General features: G+C 38.0%; 1 protein-coding gene across 1 annotated transcript; it reads left to right on the top strand.

Moving 5' to 3' along the window:
- Positions 1 to 452: 452 nt before the first annotated feature.
- kifap3a (kinesin-associated protein 3a) lies at positions 453 to 25,665 on the top strand. Its single transcript, XM_052099066.1, has 20 exons — positions 453 to 601; positions 1,153 to 1,284; positions 1,415 to 1,560; positions 1,655 to 1,713; positions 1,894 to 2,035; positions 3,493 to 3,592; positions 3,986 to 4,110; positions 4,661 to 4,759; positions 5,267 to 5,445; positions 7,690 to 7,852; positions 11,045 to 11,145; positions 13,388 to 13,496; positions 13,578 to 13,690; positions 13,813 to 13,978; positions 14,085 to 14,210; positions 14,598 to 14,696; positions 14,806 to 14,891; positions 16,345 to 16,531; positions 17,440 to 17,533; positions 23,784 to 25,665. The coding sequence occupies exons 1-20, from the start codon at positions 570 to 572 to the stop codon at positions 23,893 to 23,895; spliced, it is 2,370 nt and encodes a 789-aa protein (XP_051955026.1). The 5' UTR covers positions 453 to 569; the 3' UTR covers positions 23,896 to 25,665.
- The last annotated feature ends 365 nt before the right edge of the window (positions 25,666 to 26,030 follow it).

Genomic DNA, 26,030 nt, shown 5'->3' with positions numbered 1-26,030 from the left:
TTGCAAGGCTAAAATTATGGGGCAATATCTAATAAGCACCATGAAAAGTGTGATAAAATGCACTTAACCTCTTAAGAGACTGTGTTAAGATTTTCTTTTCTCCTTGGGCACCATTGGCTTTTGCGTCGTGTCATATGTATCATTGTTGAAGCACTAAATGTAATCCAATTATGAATACAGGCTGCCCTGAGTTGGAGATTTACACCCTTGTAACTTTCTTTCAGATGAAGTCCCTCAGCGACAACAGACTATGCATCAGTTAAAAGGGTTGATATTATAAAAATACAAAATGGGATACAAAATATATCCCATAAAATTGAGAAAGTAGCCCTTTGCATTGGTATACCAAACGAGAGCTACATACCTCCAGAAATACAGGTGGCGCTAGAGGCATTTCTGATGCATACATCAACTTCATAGCGCTCTGGCTTTTTCACGAATGCACACGCCCATAGCAACACAAACAGCAGCGTCCTGTCAAAGATGAGGCAGTTCAGACACTAGACAGACATCAAAATATATGACATAAATAATCCCCACAGGTTATTGAGTTTAATAAACGAGCGGCAATGCAAGCGGACGACGCCAGATATTTAAAACGGTGAGTGTTTGTGTGATATACTCTGAAGCTCTGCCTGTTACAGGGAAACAATGAATCATTAGTAATCGAGTTTGAGCTTACATGACGATATAACACCATCTATAGCTGTAAATGTTTTCTTATATTTGACACAGAAATATTTGCTTAGCAAGCGCTGCATATCCTTCTAAAATAGGCTGTTCTAACATATCGGCCTCAATTGTAGATTTGCCTCTGTGACTGATATGGTCAGAAAAACAACCTTACTCTATTAAACGTACTGTGGCTGTACCATTTTTACAATATAAGATAAATATAACATGACGAATGAATGAACGAAACATATTTGGTTATCACTATGCTTTCCTGTTACTCCAAGGTACTTCAAATGATACCATGGTACGATAAAGGAACGTCTTAAAAAATTATGGTAGCAACATGGTACTTTATTGTTTGTATAGGCTAATAAGCCTTATTTATAGAGCACATTTCATAGGTAGCTCAAAGTGCCTTACAAACAAGTTGAATGAATAAACGCAGGAATAAATGACCCATCAATGTCTTGTGTTTAGGAAATATAAGGGTGGCACTTTAGATGTTCACCCGACGGAAAAAGCACTGGTTGTCCAGTATGAGGTGGAAGCCACTATTCTGGGGGAGATGGGAGACCCAATGCTGGGAGAACGCAAGGAATGCCAAAAAATGTAAGATACGCCAAATATAGCCTATGGACTGGGGTGTATAGATAGATAGAGACACTACAGTGGGCAAATTACTGTCTTTAATTCTGAATTCTATCATAAATTTAATAAGGAATATTGTTCTGCTTTGCAGCATTCGTCTGAAAAGCCTGAATTCCAACACGGATATTGCCTCTTTAGCACGGAAGGTCGTAGAGGAATGTAGACTAATTTCCCCTTCCAGACTTGCTGAGGTGGAACAGTTATTGTTCTACCTGCAGAACCGCAAGAAATCTTCTGGTAAGAGTTGAAGAATGGGTTACAAATATAGTAAATAATGCTTTAAATTGTAAATTTTTTCAATTTTCAATTGTAAGTGTTTTCTCTTGCTCAGAAAAGAAAGAAAAGAAACCAATCAAGCCAAGAGACCTCACTCCTTTTGAAGGGATGGAGGTATAAATTCAATTAAGATTTTGTTGTGTTTTGTGTTATTTTGGCATCTGACATAAGTATTTGATAACTGGTATGTAAAAGTGTGTACTTATGTTAATTTCTCCCCATCATCTATGTGTTTAAGTACGGTTTTATTTAGTGTCTGTTAGCCTTGGCTAATTTTGCTTCTGTATCCTGTAGCTGGATGAAGAGGCCAACATTAATAGCATAGATGACTATGTAGAGCTCCTTTATGAGGACATCCCTGAGAAGATCAGAGGTGCTACACTCATCCTCCACCTGGCCCGTAACCCAGACAACTTGGAGGAATTGCTGCAGAATGGTGCGAAAATGTTCTAGGGTTCAGGGGTTGAATAAGTGTCATAGATACTCTGATTTTCACCATAAATTCAATTTAATCACAGTTAAATAAAAGTCAAAATTTTTGTGCCCAAAGATATTACATGATCTAAGGAATAATTATAAAATACTGAAGTGCTTTTAAACAAAGATTTGCTTTTGGTGCAAGTTTAATATTATTGACTTTTATACAGTTTTTTTTGTCATAGGCCTATATATTAGATGCCAATATTTTATATATTAAGCATATTACACAGCCGTCTTCATCCAATTTTACATTTTCTGTCCATCCCTTTCACAAGTAAATTGTCTCTAAGCCCCACCTCTTTGACTTCTGCCCTTTCTATTATATAAACAAATACTGCCCCTTGTCATATCAGCATGGATGCATAATACATTTTTTGTTACAATACATTTCTTCTCACTAAACTTCAATTAATAATTTTTGTGTCACTCGTATTAAATAATTGTCAAATAAGGTATAAAGGATGTCTGTACTTCATACAGTAGTAATATAAGGCCCAGAAGGTAGCATATAGTGTTACTAAAGCCAGTTTTCCTCCACTTCCTTCTAAAAAAACTCAAAACAGGGTTGCACCATTAGTCAAACATACCATTACTGCTGCATGATTAACTAATCATTAAAATTGTTGATTATATCATTCCATTAAGGTCCACTCCTGTTATATAAAAAATAAAAATGTACTGCATATGTTTTGCCACGCTTGAGCATTGTGACCAATCACAGACATGTCCAATGTTGAATCACAGGCATTTAAATTAGTCTATAGGCCTATGAGCAGGGGTTAAATTGAGGCAGAATGGTCTGGAACAGCGTTTCGGCACCTCGGATTCAAAAAACAAAAAAAAACTTTGGCAGCTTGTTCATCACTTCATTCTATTTCCTGCATGTCTGTGTCAGAACTTAGTCTGCTATATTTGCCAATAGCAGCACTGTTTTGACAGGGAGAGTGGTGCACTTTTTAGGGGTTGAGGTGAGGTGGTTCCCCTGCCTCAAAAATCCCAATGTAGCACAAGTTGAGCATAGTAGCACAAGAAATGAGTGGTAAAGAAACATCTCTGTACACTAAAAAAGAAGCTTTAAAACCAAAATGTCATCTGAAATCATTTTTAAATATCTAGATGTTTTGCCACTTGCTTGCAATGCGTGTGCTGCGATAACTAGAAAATACCCCTGTTGATCCATACAGCCTATGTCTCTGTCCTTACCCTTTAGTGTCCACCACCTTTTACCCTAATATTTTTTGGTGTTCATTTCCATTGCCCTGTCACCTATGAGCCCTTACTGTAAAACATCACAACATTCCCATCATATTCACTAGCATTCCCATAATTCAAGCTGTTGTCACTATGTATTTACAATGTATGTTCTTTTCATTATGACTGAATGCATGTAGTGTTTCGTCTGCTCTCCCACAGAGACAGTCCTGGGCGCACTGGCCCGAGTCCTGAGGGAAGACTGGAAGCATAGTGTCGATTTGGCGACCACCATCATCTATGTCTTCTTTTGCTTTTCCAGGTACAAGAGCCAAACATCTCTCTAGCCAAGACTCACTCTTTAGTTTGATGAGTGTTGTGCACAGAGCCGAGATACATGTACAACAATGGCAATGTGCCATCAAGAGACTGTATTTACTTTCATGAGAATGATACATACTCCTACCATAACATAACATATTAGCTGCTGTCAGGACTTATATGAAAAGAGAGGCTGTAGTTAAATGTGAATAGTTAGAATCATTCTTAAAACTCTGCCCTTCCAATGTTATTATGTTAACATTCAGTTAACATTCATCATGTTCCTGGTGAGCGACCATGTTTGACATGGGTTGGGGCATTATTTTGGCAAAGTTGGATATGAAGCCTTTTTACAGTTCACACAGTGAACTGAGAAGTACCTTTTTATCTTCAGTTTTTCCCAGTTCCACGGCCTGATCACTCACTACAAGATTGGAGCACTGTGCATGAGCATAACTGAGCATGAGTTGAAGCGATATGACTTATGGCAGGATGAACTGCTGAAGAAAAAGAAGGCTGATATCCTTTCAGTTTCTGTCTCTGTGTGTGTCTGTGTCTGTGTGTGTGTGTGTGTGTGTGTGTGAGCGTGTATTTATCACTTTGTGGGGACCAAATGTCCCCATAAGGATAGTAAAACCCGAAATTTTTGACCTTGTGGGGACATTTTGTCGGTCCCCATGAGGAAAACAGCTTATAAATCATACTAAATTATGTTTTTTGAAAATGTAAAAATGCAGAAAGTTTTTTGTGAGGGTTAGGTTTAGGGGTAGGGTTAGGTTTAGGGGATATAATATAAAGTTTGTACAGTATAAAAACCATTATGTCTATGGAAAGTCCCCATAAAACATGGAAACACAACTGTGTGTGTGTGTGTGTGTGTGCGCGCGCGCGCGCGCGCGCGCGCGTGCAGGGGGGTCATAGGTGAAAGGGGACAGAGTTTCATAGGAAGGGCAAAAGTAAAATCAAGCCATGGGGCAGGTTTTGGTGTTATGCTTTAATTCAAAATTTGACCTTTTAATTGCTGCTTTGACTCATGGTCTCAATAAACATAGTCCTTGACTTGTTGAACGTGACGATGACCCAGATAATCAGAACCTGAAGAAGGAGTATGAGAAAGCCTTGAAGAAGTACCATGGACTTCTGACCAAACAGGAACAGCTTTTGAGAGGTAGAAGACATTGTACACTACTGCCATTATTTTTAACTCAACAGGCTCATTTTGGATCTTAAAAATGTGTTTTTCTCAAGGGATGCACAATGAAAATTATGCCTAAATCTGAGCAATGATTATTTTTGTTTTGACAATTGTAATGGCCAATATTTTAAATCCATTCTATATTAAAGCTATTCTGCTATTAAATTGAAATCAGGTATCAAAACAAGGCTCAACCGTAAGGATGACCCATTTGCCCAGTGCCAGTGTGAGAGAGTTTTGGGCCAGTTGACTGAACTGTCACTTGCCCTATTGGACCAGTGCTGCGTTGTCACTACACTTATGTTCGTTAATCATGTACATGTGTTTTAATGCCAATGAAACGTAAACATTTGTATTTAATAAAAAACTTTATTGGCCAGTAATAAAATGTCACTTAAATATATTGTGCATTACTAGTTTTGACAATATTCTGACATGGTTTGATTATGAACATGCTGTTTTGTCTATCTGTGCCATCAGTGGCTCTGTATCTTTTGCTGAATCTGTCTGAGGACACCCGCACAGAGCTGAAGATGAGGAACAAGAATATTGTCCACCTGCTGGTTAAAACGCTGGACCGAGACAGTGAAGAGCTGCTGGTGCTGGTGGTGTCCTTCCTTAAGAAACTCAGTATCTTCTTAGAGAATAAGAACGACATGGTGATTTATACTATCATATGCAAGAAACCTCTTGTTTCCATCACTTTGCCAATTAGCAAATGCTTTTATTGAAAATGGCGTACAGTGCACAGTATTACAGGAACAGTTACCCTGAAGTAACCAGAGGATAAAGGTTCATTCAGTAATTTTATTTTCCTCATTTCCATTTTGAAACATAGGCTATGTATAAAATCATGACCACTCATGTTAGATGAAGAGTTCAGCCATATCAGTAACCTTATAAAATCTCTTTTGAAATGAAAAATTTCTCATCATTTAATAACACATATGCCATCCCAGATGTGCATTACTTTCTTTCATCTGCTGAACTCAAATGAAGATGTTTAGAAGAATTTCTTTTGGTCCATACAATACGAAATGGTGAATGGGTGCCAACATTTTGAAAACTCCAAAAATCACAGAAGGCAGCATAAAAGTAATCCATAAAACTCCAGTGGTTAAATCAATATCTTCAGAAGCAATACAATAGGTGTGGGTTAGAAACAGATCACTTTCTCATTTCCTACTTGTGTTTTTAGTGATTCACGTTCTTCATGCATTCCGCCCCATACTGGGCAGGGAGAAGAATTTCAAGAAAAAAGGAATTAAATATTGACCTGTTTCTCACTTAACATCTATCTTCTGAAAATATGGATTAAAACACTGGATTATTTTGATAATGCTTTTATGTGCTGTTTGGAGCATCAACACTTTGGCTCCCATTAACTTGCATTGTATGGACTAACAGAGCTGAAATATTCTTCTAAAAAAATCATAATTTGTGTTCTGCAGCAGAAAGAAAGTCAATCACATCTGGGATAAGTGACTGAGTAAGTGATGAGAGAATTTTCATTTTTGGGTGAACTATCCCTTAAAGTATAAATGCCTCAGTCCGCCAAGAGCTATGCACGCAAGACTTGCTGTGGTGCGAGGTGAAAGTATAAACAAGACTTTAGGGGGAGGGGACACTCTCATTCTAGAGAGCATGTTATTGGACAAAAAATTGGATACACTCGTGTGTGCAAGATGTGTCATCAATACATTTGGTACATCTTTGTCTCCAGACGAGAAAAACTGTAAATTTTAAATTTGCACAGTATATCTGCTATGTCACTTAATGTCACCTTTGAGTACTCTAGCACATACAGTACATAGAATGTCTAAGCTAATAGACATGGACTAATAGCCACAAAATCCCCAATTTTTATTTTCTTTAAATGCTTTGTCTGAGGCCACAGTGGACAATAGTTCACCTAAAAATGAAAGTTCTCATAATTTACTCACCCTTATGTTGTTCCCATATGACTCCTTGGAACACAAAAGGCTGAGATTAAGGCTAACATTATGCTTTAAAATCTCCTTTTGTGTTCAACAAGAAAAAAGTCATACGAGTTTGAAACAACATGAGGTTGAGTCAATGATGACTTTCACTTTTCGGTGAACTATCCTTTTTAAACTCTTGGCTGGCAGACAAAAGGTTGCAGGTTCAAACCCCACAAGACTACACCAACCTCATTATTACTCGTTATTACTCTCTTTATTCCTAAATTAGCCACACCTGTTCTCATAACTCACTGTGCACACAGAGTTGTTGCTCATATAATGTTCCGTTCTACCCAGTTTAGCTGCACAGTGTAGTCGACCACTTATACCACACATCCTCCATCTGTATCCAATCACACACTTACCCCTAGAAGAGAGGTTATCACAGCCATCATTTATTTGGATTCATTAATCAGAAGCAAATTTTTTAATTAAACAGATTCTGTGTGCTGAACTTTGTCAAGGCACTATTTATTACTTTCAGAGCAAGGAAAGTGAGCCGTTATTTACGACTTTGATAAATGCTATATAATAGCTAATACTCCCATATTATTAAATGAAAAGTTTCAATCGATTGGAGATTACTTAATCTCATGTTTTTTGGTACTAATTTTGAATGTGAAAATGAGGTTGTAAGTGCAGGCAGTTATTAACATTGAAAGTTTGATTTGAAAACTGGTTCCAGGTTGTGAACAGTGGCCTTAATGGGGATCAGATTTCTGCCGGGCTGTCTGTCTGGGGCTGAGTTTGACCACAGCTGGAGCAAGCAGATGTGTTAACAAGCAAAGCCACTGGAACATAACTAACGGAACTAACTGGCTGACCTTAGAACCTCTCTCTCTCTCTCTCTCTCTCTCTCTCTCTCTCTCTCTCTCTCTCTCTCTCTCTCTCTCTCTCTCTCTCTCTCTCTCATTCTGATAGGCTGAGATAGATACAGTGGAGAAGCTGGCTAAACTGGTGCCCTGTGAACATGAAGATCTCCTGAATGTCACTCTGCGTCTCCTTCTCAATCTCTCCTTTGACACATGTCTCCGCAGTAAGATGGTGCAGGTTGGCCTTCTGCCCAAACTCACCTTGCTGCTAGGTAAGACTCCTAAAAGTGTTTTAGATGTGCATGTTTTAAAACCCCCTTAACAACTGATTTCAGTGCCAAGGAACAGCCTTTGTGTCACAAATTTCTTTATAGGGAAATTAGAAAGTGCACATAAAATGATTAAGGGTAAGCACATGAGAACCACAATGCAATTTTCAGATCTTGAGCTTTTAATGGATATATGGTTAGCATTTAGGTATATTGGTCTTCCATTGTTAAGACTGTTATCTCATGGTTATGGTGCCAAATCCATCAGAAAATGAATTGCCTATTTGACAAACTTAGACAAACATGAATGTGTGTTACAACCATCAAGACAGCAGTGGAAGTCATGATAAAGCTTTATAGCATGTGAGTAAAAGTTACAGTCTAGCTCTCCTGAGTGCTGACTTTCAAAAACCACTTCCTGTGATGAAACACAGCACACGATTTGTGCATGGGCTACATATACAGGTGAAATTGGCTTTAAAAAAGCCTCACGGGGGTATCATGTGTCCCAAGCAATTTGTATAATATCTTTGTTAAAAAAACACCTTCACCTCTAAAGTAAATGTTGTTTTTCCAGCATGAGGGAAGTCCACATTTAGCAGCTTGTGGAGATTTTCACCAGACACATACAACTGCTCATTCTTTTCTATCACTTTGGACTGGCTGCTAACAGCTGATGGTCCCTTGGTAGTGTGGATGATATGTTTTTGTAGGAATTTCAGAAAAACCCTAACACTTTGCTTTTATCTGGTTTTGTTGTATATGAATATGACGTCCAGTCCCATTCCATCAAAGTACGAGATGCCTCATGAATCTTCAGGATGGAATGAGTTTTTCTGCTGTCTGATTATTGCCCTTTGAGGGTCAGGACCTTGCCGATAAGATGAAAGTGAGACTTGGGATCCTCTCAGCCATCCTCCTTGAGTTATTTCAGTGACAGAGTCCAGAATTCACAGATCGACAGCCGTTCACTTTAGGAAAACAAGTCCTAAAACAACTGTTTGGCCTTTTGCATGGCTTAAAGGAATATGCCGGCTTCGATTCAAGTTAAGCTCAAATGACAGCATTTGTGGCATAATGCTCATTATCACAAAAAAGTAGACTTGTTCCTCCTTTTCTTAAAAAAAATGCAAAAATTTAGGTTACAGTGTGGCACTTACAATATAAGTGAATGAAGCCAATTGTTGGAGGGTTAAAAGGCAGAAATGTGAAGCTTATAATTTTATAAAAGCACTTACATTAATTCTTCTGTTAAAGCTTGTATCTTATTTGATCTGTAAAGCTGTTTAATTCGTCATTTTTATACTTGTTTGAGGGTTTGCCGTGTTATGTCGTCATGGCAACTGAGCTGTAAAATGAGATATAACTCTACACAGAATAGGTTAGTAAACGATTTGATTACACTAAAATAATGTTAACATGCATATTTTTTACGTCTTGTGTCTATACTTTTGAAACAGTGAGTATTTTTAATGTTTACGGTTTAGCCCCATTCACTATCATTGCAAGTGCCTCACTATAACCTGGATTTTGCTTTTTTTTTTATGAAAAGGGGGACTAGTCGAAATTATTTTTTGTGGTTATCAACATTATGCCACAAATGCTATCGATTGAGCTTAATTTGTTTTGAACCCACAATATTCCTTTAATGCTGCTGAAACATTCCTAAGTAGCCCCAATAAGTATTTGGACACTTATTAAACATTTAGGAATGGTTTTGCATTATATCATAAAATATCAAACCAAGTGGCATTTTTAAAAGAAAGATGGCACAAGCACACTTTTGAAGTTAGGTTTCAAATGATAAAACAGTAGAATTTAGACATTTTCTGGTAATGAAATGTTCATGAATATGCCCATAGTTAATTTGATGAGGTACAACTGTTTCTCTACTAAGGTTCCTGTGTAAAATGTAGGGAAACTGAAGTCATACAGTTGGACCAGTTGGTTAAAAGTAATTGCAAAAATGGCAGAAAGAAACAGTCTAGCATTATTTGTTGGCAGGATTGAAATTGTGTTTCTAATGCAATGAAATTCACTCATTTTTTTATTCGCAACTAGGTTTAATTTAGCACTAAGCACCTACAAATTCTCATATTTTATTTAGCAGCTCTGTTTACCATTAGTGCTTGCTCAACGTCTTGATCAATCTCTGAAGGACATCAGCGTTTAGGCTCACAGTGGACGCCTGAAGGCCTGGCTGCTGTGGCTTTTATGGCGGTTGCATGGTTTAAATCTTACTGGGGTGTAATTGAAGTTTAGCTCTCCTTCTCTCCCACTAAATGCACCCTGAACAGGATAATGAATTTTTAATGGCTTTTTTTCTCCCAGGCTCCAAGGCTGTTTTGAACATTTTAACTGGCCCTTCTCCTCCATGCTCATAAATGATCCCCTCTTCTCTTCTCCCTACATGCAGGCCGAGGCGTTAACTCGGCGTGTGTGCGTGTGTGTTTGCCTTTGACCTCCGAGTGTGCGCTAGAGCCTGTTTGTACGTTAGTGTATGTCTTTCTCTAATGAGAAGCACATGTTTGGGCCAATCGTGGAACTTGCAGTGGAGAGCAGCTTGGCTTGAAGAATTAATGCCGGTAAAATTTATGCTTCCTCCTTTTTTCCCCAATAAAATTGAGAAGCCCTTCTCTTTTTGGGGTTCTAGCACATCTGGCACTGATAGGCTGAGATAACCTTGCCTAAGGGTTCTGAGGCCGGCTCTGACCCATCAACAACACCCCCCCCCCCCACACACACACACACACCCCCCCCTCTGGGTCTCTGTGTCTGTCTGATTAAGTTCTCATTTCTCATGTGCACTGGTTAGAAATATTGACCAGTTACATATAATATCCCTTACTAATATTGGCATACATTCATGCTGTAAATCCAGAGTGTTTCCTTTCACGTGTGAAAATAGCACAATTATCTAGAAAATGAATTGCCTGGGCCCTGGGACAACTTGTGATTCTATAGTTTTGCGATCATTATACAAAAATATTTGACAGCAGAATATGTCGATTGAACAACCAAAACTCAAATATTCCAGAGAGCCAACATCAGCATTTTCAGCACGATTTTCAAGCTGTCTTTGTATATGCCCTATATTTTCCAACTAAAGAAGAAAGTGTTTGAAAGTATTGCTGTCTAACTTGAATACTCTGAGTGTGTGTTTGTCCATTCATGATATGCGTGTTTGTGTTTCAGGAGACGAAGCGCAGAGACAGATCGCCATGTGCATTCTGTACCACATCAGCATGGACGACCGTTTCAAGTCTATGTTTGCCTACACCGACTGCATTCCACAGGTAAGACATCAGCTTGCATTAGCAATGAGCTTATAGCTAGGGACAGGAGAGCTCTGTAATTTTTCTCTCAGATAACTCACTCACTTCCCCTTCTCCTTTGTCCTCTGTGTCTGATCATTGGTAACGATGTTCTGGCATCACTGACTTCTATAATAATTCATATAAATGAGAGTAAATATTCAGTAAACGTTTTCCAAAATGAAACTACAGCTCACCAAGCAGTTTATTAGGCACATAATGGCCCTAATAAAGTGCCCAACGAGGTCTTCTGCTTTTGTAGACCATATGCCTCATGGTCAGACATGTTGTGCATTCTGAGATCTATTCTGCTCACTACAATTGTACAGATGGGTTATCTGAGTTACCGTAACCTTTCTGTCAGCTCGAACCATTCTGGCCATTCTCTGTTGACTTCTCTCATCAATAAGGCGTTTCCATCCACAGAACTGCCGCTCACTAGATGTTTTTTGATTTTAGCACCATTCTGTTTAAACTCTAAAGACTGTTTTGTGTGAAAATTTCAGGAGATCAGCTGATACTCAAACCAGCACATCTGGCACCAAAATCATGCCATGGTCGAAATCAATGAGATTTTATTTTTCCCCATTCTGATGGTTGATGTGAATATTAACTGAAGCTCCTGACCCGTATCTGAAGGATTTTATGCATTGCACTGCTGCCACACTATTGGCTGATTAGATAATCGCATGAATAAGTAGGTTTACCTGTGTTCATAATAAGGTGCTCAGTGAGTGTATGTCAGTACACATAGGTTTTGGAATCCACAGATGGTGCAGAAAATGCAACACATAACAACTGTTGCATTTTGTACCACAATTGCTGAAGCTGCTGAACTTATTTTAGATTTTATGAGCCACATCGAGTGCAGCAAAGTTTCACTGCCTGGAATAATCACCATCATGGAAGTGAACTTATTTCATACTTATTGTGTATATGGCAGGAATAGTACATCAAATTATATCCATTTGTGGAGATGCATTTATTAAGTCAAGTGTAAAGAGATTGGGGTAAGCACAGTTTGTTTTGAGGAATTCGATTAATGAAGACACATTATTTACACAAGTGACTAAGTCTAAATAGGCCCTGAAATATTTGTCAGTGAAACATTAACTAAAATTAATTATGACATGACAAAAGATTGAAAGATATAAAAAGGACATTTCCATCAAAAAACAAAAACTGACCAAAACAGAAAAATTTACTATTATTGAAAGGTGCACTGGAGTGAAAGCATGAAATGACGGGGAGATGAAGACATTGGCCATATGCGTACCATGGCTCAATGTGTTGGGACCAGGTTAAAGTTTGCAGAGCATTCAACAGACATTAAACTTTTAAGAGGAAAGTAATTGATGGGCCCTGCGTGGACAAATTGGGTGACTAGAGAGATGAAAGCATGGTGGGTGCAGGCTGGGGGTTGCCGTGGCTTTGGTGGGGTGAACTTACAGGTGCCAGTAAGTCTAGCCACTGTGATTTAGGCTGCAGGGCTGCTGCTACTGTGTGTGATACTCAGTATGGGAATGTATGCTTTGCATACTCACCGCTGCCTCCTCACTGGCTGAGTTCTCTCTCTGGGCCTCCTTCTTATCGTTTATGTCAGGGGGCAATATTGACAACCCTTGACCGCTTCAGCATAGGCCTGGACTTCTGCCCAGTCTCCTTCACCCCCTAGACTCCCTTCCTGGACCCTTACCTCCCCCTCTCCTGACCTCAGGTAGCAGAGTGTGGTGACATTAGCTGAGATAATGGGGAGTGACATGTAAGGTTACCTTCTAAAGTCAGGATCTGTTGAAAAAAATCATAAACCCCTGGATGTCTGGGAAACTTACAAATTGCATGCAGGAGTTTGGAAAGAATGTTCTAGGTCTGACAGGTCTTTTTGTGGGCCAAAGGCAGGTTTGATTATAGGTCAAGACATTTTATTCAGTGCACAAAAGATTAGTTCAATCGAATTATAAATATACTATTTTGCATGTTATTTATGTGACATATTTATGTATTAACTTCTCTATCAACTAACCATTAAATTAATATCTAAAAACTCAATCAAATTTAATTGGGTTTCCCATGTACTTTGAAGAGTGATTGAGTGGAGTGTTGAGTTTTGTGTTTTGGATCAGTGTTTATATACTGTGTGTACTGGAACCACCACACTCTGTAACCCTTATTTAGTGTTTTGATAATTTTACTGTTATTAAATGTTGCATTGGTTGATTGACAGGTAATGAAGATGTTGTTTGATTGTGGTGAGGAGAGGATTGATGCTGAGCTCATTTCCTTCTGCATCAACCTGGCTGCCAACAAGAGAAACGCCCAGATCATGTGTGAAGGTAAGAATAGACACTCTAGCTCAAACACACTGAAAAAACAGTGAAGACCAGGCTAAATGTTGGATTCTGTGTATTTTCAAGGCAATGGTCTAAAGATGCTTATGAAGAGGGCACTGAAGCTAAAAGATCCCCTATTGATGAAGATGATCCGAAATGTATCTCAGCATGATGGACCTTCTAAAAATCTCTTCATTGTAAGAGTTAAAAGCTAAAATACACTCACACACACTGACAAGGAAGTTTGAATGCTAAGTGTATTACCGAAAGCATGATTAGCATTTCACACTTGTAACAGTTGTTGAATGGTGTCTTTTAGGACTACGTTGGAGACTTGGCGGCTCAGATCGGACTGAAGGAGGAGGAGGAGTTTGTGATTGAGTGCTTGGGCACTCTCTCCAATCTGACCATTCCTGATCTGGACTGGGAACTGGTGTTGAAGGAGTATAACCTGGTGCCTTACCTCAAAGACCACCTTAAACCAGGTTCATACCTCAGCATTACTCACTATTTACATCATCTGAAAACCCACAATATCCAATATATCAGAATGTTATTTGAAAGTTTTTGGATATGTGTATCTCCTTGTAGGCTCTGCAGAGGATGACCTCATCCTGGAGGTGGTGATCATGATTGGCACTGTCTTCATGGATGACTCTTGCGCCGTAATGTTGGCCAAGTCAGGCATCATTCCTGCTCTAATAGAACTACTGAATGGTAAGAAGTGATCAAGTGCTCAAAGTGCTTTAAATTGTTGGCTTTCAAAGCCTTTGTAGTGGCAGTTCGTTATTGGCCAGGACCGACATTTGGGATTTTTGAGATTATTGGCATCAGATGATAACCGTCCCTGCTTGACTGATTAACAGACATCTGAACTGCATAAATTCTGTTCTTAAATATTTTTGAGTGAATTTTGAGTAATTTCTTTTGAAAAATAAATATTTATTCAATTTCAGTTATTTTAGGTGCCTCTCATTTGTAGCAATTATTGGCATTATACTTCTCATCAGTCATTCTACCCTCCTTTGGTTTGCTTGTTTTAAATATATCTGAGTGGGGGGATATATAATGAAAATGTAATCTCCCTTTTGTGTCCACCTTCAGCCCAGCAGGAGGATGATGAGTTTGTCTGTCAGATTGTGTATGTCTTTTACCAGATGGTGTTTCACCAGGCCACTAGAGATGTCATTATAAAAGAAACACGTATCCTTTATAACTGTCTTAAAGCATTGTAGGAAAAACAGTAGTTTTTTTTAATGGTGTTTTTTCAGTCATACAGGGTTTTTCTCTTTGACTCGTATCTGATCTCCAGAAGCTCCAGCGTACCTCATTGACTTGATGCATGACAAAAATGCAGAAATACGAAAAGTGTGTGACAATACGTTGGATATCATTGCTGTGAGTATGGCTCTGCTCCTCCTCACCTTTAGTTTGTGTTTAAAGGGTTAGTTCACTCAAAAATAAAAAAATATCACATCATTTACTCACCCTCATAAAATCCCAGATGTGTATTCCTTTCTTCTGCAGAACACAAACTAAGATTTTTAGAAGAATATCTCAGCTCTGTAGTTCCATTCAATGCAAGTGAATTTTGACCAAAACTTTGAAGCTCCAAAAAGCAAATGAAAGGCATCTTAAACGTAATCATATGACTCCAGTGGTTTAATCCATATCTCTGAAGTGGTCCAATCGGTTTTGGGTGAGAACAGGCCAAAATATAACTTATTTTTTACTGTACGATTAAGTAAATGATGAGAGAATTTTCATTTTTCGGTGAACTATCCCTTTAAGAACTAACTAGCCATATTGTCTGCAACCCAACACTGTGGCCTGTTCTTAAGTTTTCAGCACATCAATTTCTTCCTCTGCTGGCAATTGGTCTTAGCCTCTATAGCTATAGTTTTGCACACCAGAAGTAATATGAGCATTTTCCTAATTACCATTAGAATGTCATTGTTACTGGCAAATATCCTTCAGGTACAGTTGACGTAAATGCATTGGTTGTGGTTTAAATTTATAAGCTGTGCAACACGTTCACATTTGATTTGTCCCAGGCCTCAGATTAATGTAATTAGGGCTGGTCTTGAGGCCAAGGGAAGTGTTCCATACATCTGATCAGACAGGCATCTGATCGGCCGTGAAATCAGGGAGCCACATCAAAGAGAATGAGGGCATTTGCTTAGTGTCACATAGCTATGGTGGATAGAACAACAATCCTCACTTACAGAGGCATTTTCACATTGTTATTATGCTGGGTTTGTTGGTCACCTTCCACTTTATCTTCACGTCATGCGTGTATGAATGTCTGTTTTGTAATAAATAGTTAAATTAGTTTTATTCGTATAGCACTTTTCTCAATAATTGATTGTCTTTATGCCTACACTGAGTAAGCCAAAAGTGACTGTGGCAAGGGAAACAACTCCATAAGATGTTTAGGTAGAAGAGGGAGTAAAATCTTGGGAGGATTATTATTGGATTGCAACGATGAATTTGTGTCCTGGGAAAGAGTGTCACTGTGCCTGCTGCTGGGGCTGGGCCTTTGAAAATGAGGCCTGTTTGAGGCCTAGGCCTCAAGTGGCCATCAGAGATGCAAGCCTTCAACCCCGTGCTGGGATGATTAATCAGAGAGTCAGGGTGCTTGGGTTTTGTTGAGCTTCACTACTTCCACCAACCGTAAAGAGGTTTTATTACATGTTGACTTTAAATAGCTACTATGTTAACCCTCTGCCAAGCAACACATCCCACCTGATTCATCCCAGACACTTTGGTACGGCACATGCAGGGAGGAAGCACAGGCAGAGCCTTTCTGTGTCCTGTGCTAATATTCTGTCTGTTCTCTCTCTGTCTGTAGGAGTATGATGTGGAGTGGGGCAAAAAGATCCAGAGCGAGAAGTTCCGCTGGCACAACTCTCAGTGGCTGGAGATGGTGGAGAACCGGCAAATGGATGAGGCAGAACCTTTTATGTATGGAGATGATGGAGAGCCTTTCATCAATAATGGGGACATCCTGGAACGGCCAGACCTCTTCTACAGTGCAGGTTATATAGATCAGGAATTCCAAGGAATATAGTTACAGTAGAGACCCCATTAGATCAAAATTGAAATTTTGTGGCTCTCTGTCTGTATCTGTTAGCTTCCTGTATGTTTGAACTGCTACAAGTTGTCAAAATTAACTTTAAGCAATATATACGCTTTTCAAATGAGCATTTTTTTCTTTCGGAATTATAATGGATTAAAAATATTGTCTCATCTTGTACCATGGGGCGTAATACTGATTTATGTTCAATGCAATGTTCTAGAATGAGAATGTCTCCTTTCTAGGGATGTGATGTAAACTTAAGGCTGTTAAACTTAATGGCTATTTAAAAAAGGTAATACCCTTTGAATTGTCCTGCTCCAAATTCATATTTTAATAGGAAAAACAGACTTTCCACGATCATGGCAAGCCTGAAATTTCAGGGAATTATAAAATGGTATGAAAATGAAAATGAAAAGCTGATTTTATGGCAGTTCTCCGACCAGCACTGAATTTGCCAAGGCTCTAGTGATTTTATTTATTTATTTTAGAAATGTGGGATTGTAATTGGGGAACAGTAAAAAAAAAAATGCATTGTTAATGTGTATTTTATATATTTTTTTTACAACAAAACATTTATATAGACAAATAAGTGAAATGCAGGACGCTTCTTATGACTTGCGGGACACGGGACAAAGCTTCCTATTTCGGGGCTGTCCTGCAAAATACAGGACAGGTGGTCACCCTACTGGAAACACATCAAAACGGGAAAGAAAACGGCACTTGGAAGCCATTTTATGGGGTCTTTAAAGTAATAGTTTTGTGGTATTTATTTTGTTTAGATAGTTGTGATTTATCTTTATGGCTGTAGTTGCTTTGCGTAGCGGTGCCAGTAATAATCCTGTGTTGGTTTTTGTGTTGTACCTACAGATGGAATTATCTCAGCAGATGGTGCTATTAGTCCAGACTTCTTCACAGACTTCCAAAATGGAGACCTGTTAGGACCACAGGGTTTCCCCAGCAGGTATGTGTAAATACGATGAATCATTCAAAGTGGCTGCAGCGGATCAGTTGGTTTTGTTATTACTGTATCGCACACACACATCCGTGTCAGGCAGTTTTGTTGTCTTAAGCAGAACAGGGCTCAAAAGTGCTGTGTCAAAGAGTCTTCCAGCATCCCAGCAGGCCACAGCACTCCTCCAACAGTAACACTCTGAGCTTTGAGAGTAAACAGCTCCCTCTATTCAGCTTTTCACAAATCTGCCTCAGTTGCTCCTCACCTACTGTTTGGGGATTTCAGCAAAGCACTAATGTGATGACTTGATGTGATATGTTGATTTATGGTGAGGCCTGCTTTGTGTCATGTAACTGTACAAAATATTTGAGCTTTTTTTCCAGATTATTTGCTATGAGGCCTTTAGTGATAATGCAGTGACCTCTTTAAAATATTACACACTTTTAAATAAGTGCATTGAAACCCCTTATGTATGACCAGTACCTCACATGTGGTTTTTTTTATTGGGATGTGTAAAACAACATTTTCTACAAAATTGTCTAGATGGTATGTTGCCTTAACTAATTGGTGGTTACTCAAATAATTGGTATCTAGGAAGCCCTGTATAATTAGGCTGGTTTCAGGGTTACCTGGAATGTGTATACATAGCATTGTTAAGACAGGAGCGCAACATAATTGAACAGAATACAAAAGTTGGACTGTTTTAACTTGAGGCACCATCTTAAAAACAACTATTTCGCTTGTCCAAATGTATATAATGGCAGTAGCAGCGGTGCTTTAACCTGTTGATACACAATCGACCGCACACAGTAGTGACATCACTCTGCTTACATTTAATATGTAATTTACAGTCTATAAATATAATTAATGTTAACAAATTATACATCAAAGGTCTAAGGGTTCAACATTGATATCCAATCTCTGTTTCATGATATGCTCCAGAAACAGCAATTTAGTTATTTGTGCCAGGAATACAAATGAAAACATGCAATAGCAAAACAGGACTTCATACATTTGTTATGAAAACGCGATCGCAAGATGTTCGCCACACTTCATCAATTGTCCATGTCAAGCGTTCATGGAAAAACATCCAATAGCACTTTTTGTCCATAAAAGTGATAAATCTGGGAAATATTGATATATTCTCTATTGTTTACATGAGATCTCGCCTGAAAGAATTAATCTTCGTCATCGTTCTTCAACAAACTATGCAATCTGAGCAGCATTCATGTTGTAAAACTGTATATTATATTATATATTAGAGTCTCGTAAACAAAATGAGCCTGTCTCCAAAGTCTGTTTTTAAAAATGCGCCGTAGTTTTATTCACGATAGCCGAGCAGTGTGGTCAGATTTAGTGTTGTCCTGAAAGGTGGAGCCTTAATTTTACTCTGTATGCTTCCTGCAATTTTACAGAGAAAAAAGTTTACAGGAACCTCATTTTTTGTTAGATCATCAAACGTAACTTCTTTAGAATTTTGGCTTTGAGAACATTGTATTTCTGGGTTGTCTTGGCACTTTTATTATTGTTTTTCTAGATTATAAAAACATGTTCAGCACAACATATTTCCATTACTATAAATTTCCCAGCTTCTCTAACTTTATAAAATAACAACATATATTAATTCAGGAAATAAAGCCCAAAGTGTCTTCTTTCAAAAGATACTACAACTGTGTCCATACACCAAAGGGCCCACTAAATACAACCATTTAAGTTCAGGTATGTCATTGTCATGATTTGTGCTCAGAAAGGGGGTGCGTATCAACAGGTTAAAGGGATGCATTTAATGACTCAAGTTTTCCCTGTGCACACTGTCTTGCAGCTATAACACAGCATGTTGTCTGCATGCTAATTAAAACACTGCAGCTAAAAATATCAAAACTATAAAATATTCGTAAAAAGAATCTAGATAAATTGATTAGCGAGGTTCTACCAATTTATCAGTTAGATAATTATTCAGTGACTTATTGACCCATTGTGACCCATCCCTAGTCTTTGTTGTTCTGTTGCTGTTTGCTGTGAAACAGACAGATACAACTATTAGTAGTGCTTGTTAAATTATAGGTCAGTCCGAGAGAGAGAAAGGACGGAGTCGTGAAGTCAGAACAAAGCAGGCGGGCAGAAGCAGCTGTGTTTTTTTCACAGCTCTTTGTAAGTGATACCTGCAGAATACACCGAGAGTGCACTGGGAATTGGGCAGCCTGAAAGTGTGGTTTTCATTTTGTCCGTGTGGTGTTAGAAATCCAGGTTAACACAATAATGAAACCCAGCCTCAGTTCCCCTGTGCCGAGCGAGATACACTGGAAATGTTTTTTTTTTTTTTTTTAAAACACCTTTAATAGAATCACTTTTATTTTTAGAATAGCACGTAGCACATAGAGAATGCTTAGTTGTTCCAGATGAAAAGGATTACAAAAATTCTTGGCTGCATTTACTTAAAAATGGGAGTTCCTCTTTTTTATTGTTATGATTAGACAAATATCACATAAAGGGAATCGATAAAAGGAAAATGGTTTTATTTTAAGATTTTCAAAGCAATAAATTAATCTGCACTCATTTTTTGAGAAAACACTTTTTGTCAGGCCTTTATCCCCTTAAGTTTTAAGGCATTAAACATTTTAGTAATACTATTTTACCAAGTACCAAGCCGGTACTAAGCCAATGTACAATGGGCCCCAAAAATATTTAGACAATAAAGTAATTCTTAGAAATGTCTGAATGTAATTTCATTAGATAACCGTATTAAACCAAGTGGTAATTTTTAAAGAAATATAGCACAAGCACACTTTTTAAGCCAAACATTTTACTAAAAGGCAGTGTTGAGTGGTGAAACAATAATTATACTGTTCAAAATAAAGAATAAAACACTACACTTATACTTTAACCTTTCTGATTGTCAAACCTTAGTGGAGCATTTTCATATTTAAAGGAATATTCTGTGTTCAATACAAGTTAATCTTGATTGGCAGCATTTGTGGCATAATATTGATTACCACAAAGATTTACTTTGACTCGTCCCTCCATTTCTTTAAAAAAAAGCAAAAATCAAGGTGACAGTGAGGCACTTACAATATCAACATTATGCCACAAATACTGTCTATTGAGCTTAACTTGTATTGAACCTGGAATATTCCTTTTAACGTAATGAACTACACCTGTGGTTACTCTGCTAGAGCACATGTGTGAACTTGAGGGGAACTAACTTTATACATCCACTACTTTTGGTAAAAAGTAATTGCAAAAAAAAAACAATGACTGAATAATAAAAGTTAGCATTGAGAAAAGGGCTTGCATCATTTGTTTTTACAACGTAGATGCCACAAATTTGAATCTATGATATTCATAAATTGTGGCGCAAGTGTCCAAATCATTTTTGGTACCACTGTAGATTATACAGTGCTGTGGAAATGTATTTGCCCCATCCTGATTTCTTCTGTTTTTGTGTATATCTCATACAAAATGTATATCTCACACAAAATCTAACATAAAACAAAAGCAATCTGAGTTAACACAAAATACAGTTTTTAAATGATAATGTTATTTATTGAAGCAAAAACGTTATCCAATATCAACTGGGCCTGTGTGAAAAAGTGTTTGCCCTTATTTACTAAATCCCCAAATATATGATACTGCATTCATATGGGGTTCATCTGGACTAGGCACAACCAGGCCTGATTACGGCCAGCCCTGTTCAATCAAATCATTACCTAAATATAACTTTTTCAGCAGCATAAAGTTGGCTAAAAGTTCTCACCCAGTTACACCAAGGTAGAAAAAAATTCCACAAATGATTAGGAAAAAGGTGATTGAAATACATCAGTTTGGGAAGGGTTACAAAGCTATTTCAAACGTTCTAGGACTCCAAAGAACCACAGTGAGAGCCATTATCTCCAAATGGAGAAAACTTGGCACAGTAATGAACCTTCCCAGAACTGGCTGACCTTCCAAAATTCCCCCAAGAGGAAGTCACAAAAAAGCCAAGGACAACATCCAAAGAACTACAGGCCTCTCTTGCATCAGACACTCATTGATGATCCTCAAACCTTTTGGGTTTGTTCTGTGGACTATGAAGTTGAAAGTGGAACTGTTTGGAAGACAGCGGTCATTTACATCTGGCGTAAATCAAACACAGAATTCCATACCTACGTTCAAGCATAGTGGTGGTAGTGTGATGGTTTGGGGATGCTTTGCTGCATCAGGGCCAGGGCGACTTGCAATAATTGAGGAAAACATGCATTTTGCTCTTTACCAAAAAACCCTAAAGGAGAACGTCTGGTCATCAGTCCATGAGTTGAAGCTTAAGTGCAACTGGATTATACAGCAAGACAATGATCTAAAGCATAAGAGTAAGTCCACCTCTGAATGGCTAAATTAAAGTTTTGGAGTGGCCTAAACAAATCCTGACTTGAACCCGATTGAGATGCTGTGGCAGGACCTCAAACAGCCAGTTCATGCTCAGAAAACTCCAATGTGGCTGAACTAAAGCAGTTCTGCAAAGAAGAGTGGGACAAAATTCCACCACAGCATTGTGAAAGACTGATCTCCAGTTATCAGAAGCGTTTGTGACAGACACTTATGATCAAAGTATTGAGTGAGGCGAAAGGAGAGAAAGAGGTCAAGAGAAAGGAAAGAGGAGAGACTGGCAACTTTGACTCTTTCATGTTCAGAGGTTTCCGGGTGTTAAGTCTCGGGGGCCAGACTGAACACACTGGGATCTTTTGTCCACCTGCATCCAGTCTTGGATCCCCATATCATCACAAAAGTACAACATGTCTTCGATCTTTAAAGGATTGGTTCACCCAAAAATGATAATTCTCCCATCATTTAAACAGCATATTGCTAATTCTTTACTTTTATGCCCTCACATTCATTGAGACTACATGTAATATTTGTACTTTAAAAAATTATTTGACACACCACAGCTGGCAGAACAAGAGAAGGCAAAAAAGTGATTAAAATGGTGAAAAGAAACAGTGACCAGTCACAGCACCTAAAATATACATTTACCCTTATACATGAATCTACATTTTAACCTAAATTCTTGATAAAAACGTACATAGACATGATATACATAGACTACCCTTAGATTAAATGATTAAAACACATGAGCTTGGTTGGAAAAAATCTGGTTCTGTAATTAGGTTGGTCTGAGTCATTAGTAACATCATTCTTTGAGAAGCATTACAGAAAATGTGATCAACGATTTCGCCCTGTTTTCCTGGAAATACTGGCAGCATCCCTTTGGAATGAATGATACACATGATCGTAACACACACATAGAAGGGTTTAAGGTCTGTCTGTTACCTGGACACGCTTTGAGTGCTTGGTGGTTCACCCCAAATTATTTTTTTATCATAATTCACCATCATATTGTTTCAAACCCATATGACATTCTTTCTTCCATGGAACACAAAATGAGATTTTTTTTAGACAGAATGTTAAAGACTGACAGCCTCCGTCACCAATCACAATGAAAGTGTGAAACATTCTCTTTTAAAATATCCACAACAAGAGGGTGAGTAAATGATGGCAGTTTTCCTTTTGAGTGACCTATCCATTTAAGCATGTGTCACCTGCATAAGGCCAACTATTGACCTTTTAACATATTATCTGCCCTATGACACATCCCCACCTCCTTCCAATCAGCCGCTGTCATCTGAACTTATATTGTTGCCTCTGAGTCTCAATTTCACCTAGACTCTCTTTGGTAACCAACCTCTTCTTTTCGAGCCTTTTAACAAAGTCTAAAATGTCCCCAGACAGCAGTGCCGTTCCTCAGAGGATAAAGACATACTTCCTGCCCGGAGAGGGTGAATGAACTGGAAGAGAAGGCGGTAACGTGTGTCATATGTAAACGATCGCTGGAAGTGATTTGGTCTAAAAACAACATTGCATTATGTGAGCTGGTAAGGGAAAAGCTAACAAGCTACATTTTAAGAGGACAGACCAGAGAGTCTCATAGACAACTGGGTGTTGTTTGTTTAGAAACCGAACACACCAGCCTATTCCAACTGATAGACATTTGGCTAGAGGAATGCCTATATGATGAGAGGAATGAACAGAGATCCACATCTGTTCATTTTTGCCAGGAAGTGTAGGAGCAGTGCCCTTGTTTAGTCTAAGTAGCCTGGTTTTGCAGAGTCAGAGTGCCATCTAGTGATGATGATGACTTGAGGATCATATTTCATCTTTAAGTACTTCTACATGGTTAATTGCATTATTCTACTTGACAGAACTGTCTATTGCTCTCTTCCTCCAGTTCTTTGACCGATGGGTACGGACAGACAGGTGTGAATCCAGCACGTCCTGCCACGGCTTATGGCTTCCGGCCCGATGAGCAGTTTTATTATGGTTACACAGCATCACGGTAGAACCCCCTGTGTCCTACAGCCTACTACAGGAAAAAATGGAAACTCCAAAAAAAATCATTAAAAAGATGAAAAGTGATGTTGTCATTTCAAGTGCATAAAACACTACTGTTTTTCTTCATATTCAGTATTTCTTCATAAATATGATAAGTGGATATTTATTACATTTCAAGTGACTCTTGGTTTGAATGTGTTTTAAGCAGAATGTTCTCATTGTTTTAATGTGGCCAGTAGCTATAGGGAAGGACCGTTTTTATATAAAAAAAAAAATATTTCAACCCTCACTTTTAGCTCGGTTGTGTCGTTTCATGTGTATTTAAGCCTTTACTGTGTGTAATCTCTAAAGAAATTAAGGCTCACGGCATCCCTTTCAACCTCTTCTTTGCAATATTTTAAAAGTAGGGTAAATTAGTTGCATGATATCTCAGAGGTATAGATAACTTTTGAACGAGTTATAGGAATAGTTTACCCAAAAATGAAAATTGCCTCATTTACTCATGCCATCCTAGATGTTTATAACTTTATTTTTTCTGCTGAACACAAAGATTTTTAGAAGAATATCTCAGATCTGTAGGTTCATTAATGCAAGTGGCCAGAACTCTGAAGCTCCTAAAAGCACATAAAGCCAAGGAAACATCTGCAATTGGCTAAATTAGTTAAATCCATGTCTTCAGAAGCTACACGATAGGTATGGGTGAGGATTAAATAAATATTTAAGTAATTTTTACTATAAATGCCCATTTTCACAAGCCCTCCTTAGTGCTCTCTTCTCTGCTAAGAGTTTTTCTTGTTCCGATTCAAATTGTTCATGCATATCGCCACCTACTGGGTAGAGAATTTCTAGTAAAAAAGGGCTTAAATATTGATCAGTTTCTCACCCACACCAATCACATCGCTTCTGAAGATATGGATTTAACTCTGGAGTCATATGGATTACTTTTATGCTGTCTTTATGTGCATTTTGGAGTTAAAAATTTTTGGCCACCATTCACTTGCATTGACCAACAAAGCTGAGATATTCTTTTTAAAATCTTAATTTGTGTTCTGCAGAAGAAAGAAAGTCATACACATATGGGACAGCATGAGGATAAGTAAATGATGAGAGAATTTTTGGTTGAACAATCCCTTCATGAGCATTGAAAAAATCCAACTCATTAAACTTTAAAACATTACTGTCAGTGTATCTGCATGGCAGTGAAGTTGGTTCAGATACTTACAGCTTTTCGTAAGAAAATATTGTGTAACCTTAAATGCAAATTAAAACATTCTGCTCTCTCAATTTTGCTCAAGTTTACATAAAGCAACTAACGTAAGGGTAAATTTAATTATAGTGGTGCCCTCTTGTGGATCCCATGTGCAACATATATGACGTATTGATTTCATGTTCAAACACAATTTAGACATGTCTGCTGTCTTTAAACTTTAAATACACAACAGCACCGGTCAAAATAATAAAACCGTAATCTAACAGACACTCTTAATACTTTTACTACTCACTAATGTAAATGTGAAAAAGAATGTTGCCCATTAATTTGCCTTTGTTACTGTTGTACAAATATTTCTGTACATCTCAGCTTCTGTGGTGCACTGCTAACTACATATGTATTTTGTAATGTAGTTAAACTCAAGTGTTCACTTAAAATATACTGATTTTTTTATGTATTTTGAAGTATTTATGAATTTCATTGGTGCCTGGGAATTGTCTTAACTATTGTTTTATATAAAATGCCATTTATTTAATGTAGTGCAATATGAAATACAAATTTTGATGTGCAAAAACCTTTTCTTGTGTACGTTTTTTGTTTTTGACATGTCTTGTTTAGACTCACTTGATGAAATGCCATGCATCCCATTTTGACAAAGATTCCTATAAAGGGTGGTTATCCTTAGTCAAGTTGTGATAGAGTGTCTCTTGTTTAAGTGGACCTCAAAGAGAGCACAAAGTGCCCAGACCAGTATCTGTAGTGACATACCTGATATTATACACAATCAAATGATTGCACTTGTTGGAACATGTGACATCACATGCACAAAATGTACCTGTGCATCATTCATAATGAGATTGATCCCAGATTTATGACAACAAATGGCACTGCACTGTAGATATGTCACAGAGCCAGATTCCATGGAAGACTAAC

The sequence above is a fragment of the Xyrauchen texanus genome, chromosome 30, assembly GCF_025860055.1.
Source record: "Xyrauchen texanus isolate HMW12.3.18 chromosome 30, RBS_HiC_50CHRs, whole genome shotgun sequence".
Lineage (NCBI taxonomy): Eukaryota > Metazoa > Chordata > Actinopteri > Cypriniformes > Catostomidae > Xyrauchen > Xyrauchen texanus.
The sequence above is the reverse complement of the archived record's forward strand: the minus strand, read 5'-3'. Positions and strand labels throughout refer to the sequence as shown.